The 12,447-nt window shown below is 38.0% G+C and overlaps 1 protein-coding gene across 8 annotated transcripts in view; it reads right to left on the bottom strand.

Annotated features, from left to right (window-relative positions):
• FBXW11 (F-box and WD repeat domain containing 11) overlaps positions 1 to 12,447 on the bottom strand; it is a 132,982-nt gene that overhangs the window by 22,512 nt on the left and 98,023 nt on the right. For all 8 annotated transcript variants that reach the window (XM_081234050.1, XM_081234049.1, XM_081234048.1 and 5 more), the window contains 3 exons: positions 10,204 to 10,390; positions 9,248 to 9,338; positions 1,542 to 1,679 (listed from right to left, as the gene is read on the bottom strand). In XM_081234050.1, the coding sequence (XP_081090176.1) occupies positions 1,542 to 1,679; positions 9,248 to 9,338; positions 10,204 to 10,390 (416 nt within the window). The remainder of the gene's footprint in view (positions 1 to 1,541; positions 1,680 to 9,247; positions 9,339 to 10,203; positions 10,391 to 12,447) is intronic.

The following is a 12,447-nucleotide window of genomic DNA, read 5'->3' as shown; positions in this document are numbered from 1 at the left end:
AATCTTCTGCTCTACTTAAGATATCATTGAGAAAGTGAAAAGACAAGTCACAGAATGGAAGAAAATATTTGCAAAACATATCTGAAAAAGGACTTTTATCCATAATACATAAAGAGCTCTCAAAACCCAATAATATGAAAACAGAGAGCCCACTTTAAAATTGTACAAAATATCTGAATAGAAACTTCACCAATGAATATACAGATGGCAAATAAGCATGCGAAAAGATGCTCATTATCACTGATCATTGGAGAAATGTAACTTTAAACCAAAATGAGATATGTCTACATACCTATTCAAATGGCTAATATCCAAAAAAAAAAAAGCCCTGAGACTACCAAGGGCTGACCAGGATGCAGAACAAAAGGAATTCTCATACATCGTTGATGGGAATGTAAAATGGTAGAGCCACTTGAAAAAACAGCTCGGCCGTTTCTTCACAGGTAAAACGTACACTTACCATATGAGTTAGCAATCCCACTCCTCGGTTTTTATCCAAGTGAACTGAAAACTTAAGTTCTCGCAAAAACGTGCGTGCATATGTTTACAGTGTCTTTATTCATAATTGTGAAAAACTGTAAACACAAATGTCCTTCAATAGGTAAATGGATAAACACACTCTGGTGTAACCATAAAACAGAATGCTACTCACCAGTAAAAAGGAACTAACTACTGTCATGTGCAACAATGTAGAAGAATCTCTAATGCACAATGCTAAGCATAAAAAGCCAGACTCAAAAGGCTATACATACTGTGTGAGTCCATTTACAGGACATTCTTGAAAAGGCAAAATTATAGGGACAGAAAAAAAGATCAGTGGTTGTCAGAACCCAGAACCCAGAAAAATGGGTAAACACAAGGCAGCAGGACAAAGGAATCTGGCAGATGATGGAACTATTCTGGATCTTGATAATAATTGTTATTATGGCTGCACAATTCTTTGTGCTTGTCAAAACTCACGGAACTTTACACCAAAAAGAGTGCATGTAAATTATAACTAGAAGTAAAATTATTCCACAATGTTTTCTTAAATATGAGAAAATAAGCTACAAACAATGTGAAACAAAATCTATTAGAGCCATTAAACATTAAACACAGAGAAATGATCCAGTTTATCTACTATTGAAAAGTAAATAAAAACAATATAAATTGCTCTATCATTCTTTTGTGTTATCAACTGAGCCTTTCACAGAAACCATCAAAGGTAATGACTTTCATTTATATGCAAGTCAGCAACACTTTTACCAGCTAGCCAAGAAATCAAGAGCCCTGTGGATACTGAGATATTTTCTACTTGCACCTAAATATAGAATACAGAAAGTGAATGTGCTTAGAGAAGGGTAAGAAGCGAGAAAATCCAAGGGTCCAGTGTTAGTAGAGGGAAACGCTCTGGCTCTAGTTCTTTAGAACCACGCAGACAGCTGCCAAGATTGAGTGGAACAGATAAAAACCAATCAGGAGGAAATGGAGAGATTGTTAATCTAATGTCTAACATGTAACCACAATTCTAAAAATAATACATACAAAATGCAGTCATTCACCTTAATAGAATTATCTCGAAGGCCACTGATAATTTTTTCATCATCATACTGTAAACAGTAGACACCTTTACTATTTTCAGAGCGGCACTGAATCCTCTGCAAGTTGTGTCGTCCACACCGCCAGTTAGATTCTATAGTCTAAGGGAAAAAGGAGGCAACAGATGAGTTTTTGTGAATCAACTATTCTATTAGGGTTCAGACTTTGGGGTTCCAGAAACAGCATACCACTGATACTCCATCTTGGTTTGCATAACTGTCTGTGGATAGGAATCACACTCTTTTCCAAGTAAGACATTAGCCCAACAATATTTTTCCTCAAATGTTCCCTGCCCATCTGGCAACTGTCACAGGATTTCCAATGAGTTTGGGTTGGGTTTGAAAAAAATGGCCTAGACAGAATTCAATACGTTTAAAGAATGCCATTTGCACCCAAAACATACAAATAAATAGTAACTCATTGGGTCACTCTCTAATGCCAGTTAAAATATCTGGCAGAAGACCACCACTAACATTAAGCATATACTAACAATCTGTGTATCCATCCAGAGCACTGATTGCCCTGATCATTGAGAAAAGATATTGACAACTACTGCATGCCAACTACTATAGAAAGAATTTTATTATCCATTTTTAATCTTCTACCAGACTGAAGCTCCTTTAGAATAAGAATGGCACATTTCAGCCCTGGATTCTCATTCTTTCACCATTCATACAACACTTACTGAGATGTTAGTATATTCCAGGTACTGACTGTGCCAGGCACGGGGATGAAAAGACTGACAGGAAGCATACTGCTTTCAAAGGATGCAACTGCAATACACAGGCACGCAGTAACTGGAATTGGATATACTCTAATCATATGTTTATTTGGTTAAATGATCCACACATTAACCTTGGAAGGAAGTTCTCATTACTTCCCTTTTACAAACAAGGAAACAAGAGTTTAACTTGCCTGAGGCCACAAAACTAGTAACCGGATGAGTTGGAAATCACACCCAGTTCTTCCTGACGCTGAGCCCATGCTTTTTCTACTAAAATACGCAGTGTCTACAAAGAAAGTATAGCCCTAGCTATTGCGGCAGTGAACACATAAAAAGATCAGTAACAACTCCAGATAAAATATCAGTGCCAAATGAGTGATTAAAAACTGTAAGCGCTGCAGGACTAAAGGGATCTTAAACAGCGCGATAGCCTAGCCTGAGACCAGTGGGCAAAGTTTAAAGAGGAAGTGGGTCATGCCCAGAGCACTAGAAGACCTAACCTTTGGTAGTGGATGTCAAGGATTTTCAGGATCAAAAGATACACTAAGAATAACCAAAGTATAAATTCCTGATCCTTGAATTTAGGGGACAATAGGGACTACAATTGGCTAGACCTGAGAGTTCAGGATCTAGTTCAAAAGACATATCTGAGTAGCTAATTATCTGAGTAGCTAAAAGTTTAATTAGTTGCTTTAGTGAAGAAAGGAGATAAATCTCATCTTTATTCACAATAAGCACTTAATTACTGGTTCTGCTGACATCTAACAAACCATGTTTCCTCTTATTTTGAAGGCAACATGCTTCTGTATGCTCTGAAATGTTAAAATTTACTGAATGTTATGCCAGGTACCACGCTTCCATAACACTATGCTATGTGTTTTATATAGTTTACAGTTAATTTAATCATCACAATTCTGAAGCCAAAATTATTGTCCTCATTTTACAGAAAAAGAAATGGAGAATTGGAGACACTGATACATGTATACTTAAACAGGAAACTGTTTCCTCATTTGTGGCCTCAGTACTTAGCACAGGAGCCTGGAAATATAAGCCCTGCCCTCAAAGAGTTCCCATACATAGCCTTGAGAGAGGCCAGGATCACATTATTTCCAACATCTAGGGGATGCAAAGAGGTGCCATGGAGGTGCCATGAGCGAGAAACAGCTCATCTGTCCATCTGCTACCAAATCAGAGCTTCTTAGCCAGCATCGTCGACGATCTCTACCGAGTTTGTAAAATGTCAGACATAAAACCACATTTCATAAACAAAAAACCAAACAAACAACAAAACAAAAACAAAAATTTACCCCACTGTGGCTACCGCTACCAAGGTAGACAACAGATATGTCTGTAAGCAACTTTTTAAAAAGGGATTCAGCATATAAAGAATTTCTTAAATTGAACTCAATGCTTGGAATCATTTAGAGAAATAATGTATTTTTAGAGAGTGACTGAGCCATGTCAGCATGCTAAGCATACCAGGAAAATGCTGACTTAGGAGGCAGACCTACTGGTAACAAGTCTTATTCATGGCCAGTGACTCCTGGCAGTGGTTACCAATGTTCAGGCTACACCCTGGGGGCCCAGAAGGTTGCTGCTAAATGTGACTCCACATAAACCCAAAGTATTACAAAGACGAATACATAACCTGTCTTATCAATATATATGGTGTTATTTTCAAAATTCATATCGTCGTTCTTAGTTTTAAAACATACACAATTGCTTAAAAATATTATTGAATCAGTAAGCAGCTTTGCTACTCTGTATAATATTTCAATGAATAGAAAAAGTACATTTATTTATTATCACGTGGGAGCTTGAAAAAATTTTTTTTAACTTTCGTATGGGAATCCCCATACCAAAAAGAATTTCCTACATGCTCTCCCACTACTCTAAAATGTTTTTGAGACCCAAGAGACTTGGTTATAATCTATTACTGTACCTAAAGCCCTGAGGACATAGCAGAGAGAAGCTGGGTAAGCTGGGTAAGCTGGGTAAGCCTAAACACAACAATCAGCCTGTGATACACCCATCCCCTAAGATGTCTGGACAGAGAACACTACCCAACATAGAAGGCCAAGCCATACCCTCTATCTCCAACCCTCAAACAAGAGTCAGAGGCCAGGACCTCTCAAAAGCTCTGCTAGATAACAGGCTTTCATTCTAAGTCAAGTAGAAGTTAGGAAATGGCTTAGCTTCTCAACACTTAGAACGAGCCTATTTTCTAAAATACATTTCTGAATTTTAAAAGAAAAAGGCTTACCAAATCATTTTTGATGGCTCATTTTAGGAAGTTCCCATCTAGGGCTGTTTTAAAAATTATTAGGTTCCTGAATCCCAGAACAAGTATAGTTTGTTTCAAAATGCCAGGAAAGGGACACTAAATGAGACCAGGGAGCTGACTACTTTGTTACACACCAACCCGGTGTAATTCCTAAGACTTTACTCTTCTCAATTCTCAAGGCCACCCACAAAAGAAAGCAACATTTCCTGCTGACTGTGCCTGCCCAAAATACTACCTACCACCATATTTGACGACCTCAACTGCTTTATATAAGCCAGGACTTTTCCAGAAAAACTAGACCTTTAAAAATGGAAGGCAGCCCATTGTAGTAGAGAATACCTAGGTCAATTAGCAGCTTTAGCAAATGACTTGGACTGTATGAGTTGCAGTCTCCTCCTCTGTAAAAGATAATATATACTTTCTGAAATCTGTTGGAAGGATCAAATGAGATTACGTACATACAGTGCTTATCACAGTGCCTACAAACGGTAGCAGTGACGCTCTTTCTCCTTTGTGGAGAACACTGACCAAAAGGAGCAGGCTGTGACCAAAAAAAATCTCACCAAATTGCCGGGAACTGTTGTCTCAGTCTAGGCTGATCTTCAGTGCTGATAGCCCTGAGCCCTCCCCAACCATGCCCAGGAAGGGGCTCAGCCTGCAAATGCAAGTCAACAATCATCTTAACTTCAGCAGCAGGAATACAGGGCATACACAGGTGCACCTCTTTAATGATGCAGATACCTGCCATTTCACTTAGACATCATGTGGTGTGGCTACTGTAGAGGAATATTTCATGTTTTTGAGAACTTGTAAAATCCCCTTACCCTGTGCAAATTTTCAAAATACTGGGAAAGTAGCCATGATACACAGAGTATACAGCAGCATTTAAATTGGCAATAGAGTGAAAACAGATGTCTGAGTATGAAGGAATAACATTATTTTTAGAAGCCTAAACACAACTGGGTGGGTGGGCAAATTTCAGCATTTTCTGGTTAGGACAATGTTAATATCAAGTTTGCAAACCACAAAAAAGCTCCCCACTTTCCCTGAATAATATGTGGTTTATTATAAGGTGCGATACAACACACCATCATTTTACTAGTGGTCTGTTCCAAGGAGAGTGCTTCAAAGGCTTTAATCCAGTGATTAAAAAAAGGAAAAGGGCATATTACACGAAAGAGTTTGCCACTACTCTGAGATGGCAAAAGAGAAAAGTCCAAGTTCAGGACATCAGAACTCTGACTGCTTGAGTCTATTATAACAACTCCCATCTCTCTGTTGAGGGACATCTGAGGGCATGGTAGGGCAAAAAGAGCACGGACTTTGGACTAAGAGTCTCAGTTTTGACAATTTGAGGACTAAATTAAGTTACTGTGGCAAAGTACCTAACAGTAATCTCATCATTAATAATAATGAGGATGATGATGATAATAACAATTAAGACTCTAGATAGCAAAGGAAATATGGCCGCTTCTTTTAGGACTGTGCCTCAGGTTTTCCAGGAATTCCTTCTCAATTCAGAGGCACTCTAAACTCTCTCTCTCCCACCCTACCCCCTCTTCTCTCTCCCCCTGTGTGTGTATGTGTGTGTGTAGGGCAAGAGTACCCATGAGAGATGAACCTTTGCAGAGAACTAAGAATTCTTATTCTCTTCAGACTTCATTGCTCACATTCTCATTTCCTGAATAACAGGGGTTGGCCACACTAAGCCAGGTTCCCTACTTTTTTCTTAAAAATTAGCCAATTTCTAGTTGGGTCAATGTGCAAGGGCAAGGTCATCTGCTTGTCAGAGCCAAATATGGGAATGGACAGATGACAGGAGCCAGCACATGAACTGGAGCTGTCAAGGTAGAGCAAGAAGGATAGAAAGCAAAAGGTGCTGTGAACTGGCAACCCTGCAAAGCATGTGGGAAAAAACACAAGAGACTCCAAGGCTGTGTATGGGCAACCAGGGAGGGGGACAAAAACATCCACTTGATGTTCAGGGTGTAATTTATCTTTTGGCAATAGGCTTAAAACCCTCTAAAGCACTACCTTTGCCATAACTGGACTAAAACAAGGCCAACTAATCTTATCTTACCTCGTACGCTTTTTTCAACTAAGAGTAAAGGACACTGAGTTTTCACGCAATTGGACAAAGATGAGACGATCACCTTGAAAAGTCTGTAGGCATTTAACAACATACCTCTTTCTCCTTCTCTTCTGGAATTTTCTACTTTGAAAATGACAAACAACAACACTAAGCCTAGAGCTGGCCAGACCTCAGTTAAAATCCCTTCTCTTCTACTTAACTATGTAGGAAGTTCTAAAATTCCTCTTAGTCTCAGTTTCCCCTCCTTACAGATGAGGATGACAGGTAGCTTGTTGTAAGAATTAAATGCAATTAATAACCTATGTAAGTCACACAACATGGTTCATGAGTATACTGTGAGGGCTCAAAAGAGGGTACTTGTGATTATTATAGTCTGCTTGTGAGGGTTTTGTACCAGGCACATGGGTAACAGCCAAGCCTGTGAGTCTCTCATTTGTTTGACCCATGGATCACTGACACAGCTCTCTGCTTTGTGTGTCTACCCAGGACAGAATAAAACACACTCACAAAACAGAGGTAAAGAACTCTATTTAAGAACTCTATTTTGATGAAGTACCAGTGATCTATAGCACACAAAAAGTTGCATTAAGTGCAGAAGAATATAAGGATGAACACAGACTCAACTACTGACTGGTTGTATGATCATGGGCAAGCTATTTAACCTGGGTGAGCCTCAGGTTCCTCAATTTTAAATATGGACAGGGCCTACCTTTCAAGTATTGTCCAGAGTGTTAAATGAGAAAATGCATTATAAAATGCTGAAAGTATCTAGGACAAGTAAACACTCTATACGTGGTACATTATTTTTATTATTATTACTATGAGTGAAAGTACTAAAGTATAAAACATCATCCCTTAAACTAAGAGACCTAGCCCACAAAAATCTGGAGGAGACTCTTGTGGCCAACCAGTGGGTTTTCCTAAACCACACTTTAAGAACCACTGGGTAGACCACCATGATATAGAGGTTTTGTGTCAAAAAGGGTTTTCCCCCATAGCTCTATTTTTCCCTCACATCTGCCTCCTCCTAACTTTAAAATATTATTTCAGCCTGAGGAAATGGTTATGTTAGGTGGTGTCACATACTGTCATGCCATAGAAAACTGAGTTCATACTGTCGATTATAACAGTACTAATGGGAATTAAATAAAATAATATATGTCACCAAATCTTCAACCTGATCAAAGTTCTTCCAGAGTTCCTATTTATTAATGATTGACCTTACACATCATCCTTCTTATAATAAAGGACTTGCTGAAATTATTCAAGGAAATGTGGAGATGCTTTATAAAGAAGAGTTGGGAGGAAAAAAGTAACAAGTAATAGTTTCTAAGATCTATGCATAAGCAGTGTCAGAGTAAAACTACATGGGGTAAAAGACAATCCCTCTAACCTGAAACACACATACAGCAACCTAAGGTTCAAGTTAACACTATGTTTCAGCTACTAAAACTGGAGGAGCAATTTATTCTAAGTTTTGAATTGCCAAGGGAGCAATTAATTCCTAAACTTTAGGACTTGTATGGCAGAAGTTTTAAATCATTGAACCTACCCTAAAAGGTTACTTTATAGCTCATTTTAGGGAACAGAATATTCAAGACAATGGCTTGCATTTGAAATAATGATATTCCAGTCATATTCAGATTTACTGTTAACAAAGCAATTCCATTAGTTCACATCTGCCTTAAAAAGAAGGCAGTGGGGAGGGGCCTCCAAGAAAAGCACTTGTTTCTCCATTAATGAATTTTGGCACAATATCTTTTATGTCTATCACCTGGGGGTGAGGATTACTTCATGTTTGGGAAACTGAGTATAACTTTATGGGTGATACAGCACTGCCTAGCAAAGGCTGAACTTTTTTGCCAAGGAGGAAATAGTGAAGTAACCAAGACCTGCCAAGAACACATGTGAAAGAGTTAATCAGAAATGCCTGTGCATGTCTTTCTTGGTTCAAGGAAAAGGGCTAAATAATAAAACTGAACTAATTAGAACACATGAACAATATCAAACATCTCCAATGTTTCTCATCAAGTTCACAGAGTTTTACTGGTCTGGGGAAGTTACACTCAAACCCAAAATGGTCCATGAGCATAATTTGCTCTATAAAAGCCACTTAACTATTGCTTAGAATCATATTTGAGTCCTTTTAATGAAAAACTATGGGAAATTTACAGAGGAAACTGAGACTGTGCCTTCTCTAGTTCTCTAGAGATGGCTCAAAAAATGTAAAACTATGCTTATCTGAAAAATTGGGCCTTGGATTTAGGAAATTTCATCAAATTAAAATAAAAAGTTAATTTTGGATTAAGGTTTTAATTTAACCGGTAGCCTTGCAGAAGCATTTCATGTTTTAGAAAAGTTAGATTATTTTTTACAAAAAGGCACTATCTACTCCGAAGGATAGCTGCAGGTTACACATTGATTGTGACATATTTGCTCTAAGACTTCAACTTAAAAAAAAAAAAACAGTTCTATGATTTTAGAACTAGACAACTAAGAACACTAAGACAACAAAAAAGTTGAGAACAAGACACAAACAGCCCATAAAACAGATAAATAATAAAATTACCTCTATATCCTGGATAATCTTTGGGTATAATGACCTATAAAATGAATTGGGAGGGCCATCTGTTGGTCTGTTTTTAAACAAGTACTGATCCCTGGCAAATAAAAACAAACAGATGTTACATTTCTGCGCATAAAAGGGTAAATTTTATTTAAACATGGTGCTTACAAAGATGTATCTTTCAAGTCTTTTGACTTGCATTGAGCTTTAACAGTTCAAAAGCAGGATTTCTGACAATTAAATGTACATGTTAGGCACAAGTTTACTTCAACTTACAGTTCTTTAGCATGATCCTAACCTTTTATTTTCTGAATAGCCAACACAATAATCTAGCCTTTCATTCTACAGTTCGATAACAAGTGTTAATGTAGCTTTGTGAAAAAGCTAACTGAGCACATAACAAACTTTTTCCCATAAAGAAAGCACAGCCCTAACCACCACTCACACCACCACCTATCTGTCCTAGCTGTGGCACTCTCTTTCTCTGTGCTGTCAGGGTACTGACATGTACAGAGCTATAAAGCTGTATTTCAGATAACAGGTTGTCTCTGAAAAATCCTGCCTGCTGTACCTTCCATCTTCAACCAGGATCAATATCTAATAGCAAAATGGCATTATTTGACTTTCTCATATTTTCTTATCTATCTTTTGGTAATGGTGTCATCACCTAAGGGAAATGTGAAAGGAGAAGCATAAACACATAGCTTTGAAAAGCCAAACTGCTCAAACTGTACAATACATCTTAACAGCTAATAAATATAAATGAAATATGCATTTCAGAAGGGGTTATTCTAACAGCTTTAACTTTCCCCCCCCCCCAACTCTTGACTACTCATCTTTTCCCACTTGTTTAAAATAGGCCAACATATTTGGCAAGTATAATTGCATTTTTTAGTAATCAAACTGACCCTAGGTCAAATAAACTTTCTTTCAAGGGAACAACCAACCTAAATACTTACCACCCTCTTCTTTCTGAAAGTCCCTTCCATAGAGGGTCAGTGCGCACCATTCGTTCAATCAACTTCTTCCAAAGCATTCCTTCGGAGATCACTCGCTGCCATTCCTTACATACCAGCTCTGCTGCACACAGAGACCTGGCATCCAGGTAGGAAAGAATGTTTTCTGCTATGTGATCTAAACCTTGCTCTACAAAATAGAAAAGGCAATGAAGGAATAGGAAGGGAGATGGAAATGTACCAGTTACCATTTCCTTAAAGATAAGAGGAATAAAGAAATCCTGAACCGGGAAACATACCTGAGTAATATCAAAAGTTCTTCAGATATACAAGTGCATGAGTACATAAACATATACACTTCTTTTTGGGTCTGATTTTTTAAGATAAAACAATTGATGGCACCAGTTCCTGTGTGTAAAAGCCAACCCTGGACAGTTCTATATTTGTCAGATATTATAATAAATGATTTCTTTTCATTTTCTTTTACGTAACTCTATGGGGTAACGACACCCCAAATTTTACAGATGAGGCAGAAAGAGGTAAAAGGATTCAAGGTTTTACAATTATAGGGTAGTGAAGCCAAGACTGGACTCCGATCTCTTGCTCCAAAGTCTGCATTCTTTCCCCTCTGATTCACTGTTTCTCGTAACAAATCATCCTGTTAATACATGACCTATGTGAATCCCTTGGGGCTAAGGAGACCAAAAAGGTGAGAAACACTGACTTATCTGAAAAAGTTTATGAAAAGTTAAACGACAATCCAAGAATTAAGTCAGGTGCACTAAGATGTATTTTTGTCAATCACTTCTCCATCTCCTTATGGAGGTAAAATCCTCAAAACCATGAACCGCATGCCTGAAAGTTCTAGAACCTTAAGACGTTTATCCTACACAATGCAAGTATCCTCTCAAAGACAACCAAGATTCAGCCTTTGCCTGACATTCACAAAGGTAAGAAGATCACTATGGTCAATGCTGTTGCCACCTGTACACTCCCATCCTGTGGCTCTGGGCATGTCCTCTGCAACTACAAGAAATAAAGCTCATCCCCAGGCCTCCTCCGTGTTGGGGTGGGAACACTAAACACACAGTCGGAAAAGTCCAATTTCAAGTCTAGGTTCACCACCTAGAACTTCTATGACATGAAACAAATACTTAAACAATACTGAAACATCCCTGCCCCTTGGTTTTTTACCAAATAACATGGTAATGGCCAGTAACAACTATCCTTTCTCACACTACCTGTATGAATCAAAAAAGTTTTACAGAAAGATTTTTTTTAATTTTTAAAATTAAATTAAAATTTTTTTATTAGTTTCTGCTTTATAACAAAGTGAATCAGTCATACATATACATATGTTCCCATATCCCTTCCCTCTTGTGTCTCCCTCCCTCCCACCCTCCCTATCCCACCCCTCCAGGCGGTCACAAAGCACCGAGCTGATCTCCCTGTGCTATGCGGTTGCTTCCCACTATCTATCTACCTTATGTTTGGTAGTGTATATATGTCCATGCCTCTCTCTCTCGCTTTGTCACAGCTTACCCTTCCCCCTCCCATATCCTCAAGTCCATTCTCAAGTAGGTCTGTGTCTTTATTCCTGTTTTACCCCTAGGTTCTTCATGACATTTTTTTTTTCTTAAAGTACAGAAAGATTTTAAAGACAACAAAGTACCATTCGGGGTTATTATTTGTTCTCTTTTTCAAGATAAATAGAAGGAGTATAGTCATACTAACTTGGCAGGGTATAGGTAAATTGTTAAATTTTCAGAACCTCAATTTCCTCATCTGTATAAAACAGGGATAATAATCTCTGCCTTATTTTGAAAATATCACAATGAGATGATGCATAAAAAATGCTTTACAAACTAAGGTTTTCTCCAACTCTAAGAATGACTATTTACACTGTTGATTATGGTTTACAGGCCCTTCATATACTACTTCTACTCTATAGTAGGTCTAATACCCAAGTTATGATCTGATAATGAAGACTAACTACACTGGGACCACTATCTTTTCTTGCACATCATTATATTAAGAGTTAAGGCCGTCAAAGATTATACTGCCTTCATCTAACAGTCATATCACAGTAGACTCCTAAGATGGTAGTAAGCTGAATTAAAATCTTAGGCCCTTCCCCCTGAAACATCTATTAAAACAATTCCCCCTAATTTCTGTATTTGTATCGGTAGTTTAGAAGGGGAGGGCAGCTCACACGGAAGTCTACAGTTATTCTCTCTATAATTCACC

The sequence above is a fragment of the Mesoplodon bidens genome (genome assembly GCF_964165515.1).
Source record: "Mesoplodon bidens genome assembly, chromosome: 4".
NCBI lineage: Eukaryota > Metazoa > Chordata > Mammalia > Artiodactyla > Ziphiidae > Mesoplodon > Mesoplodon bidens.
Note: the sequence above shows the minus strand (reverse complement) of the source record. Positions and strands in the feature narration are given on the sequence as shown.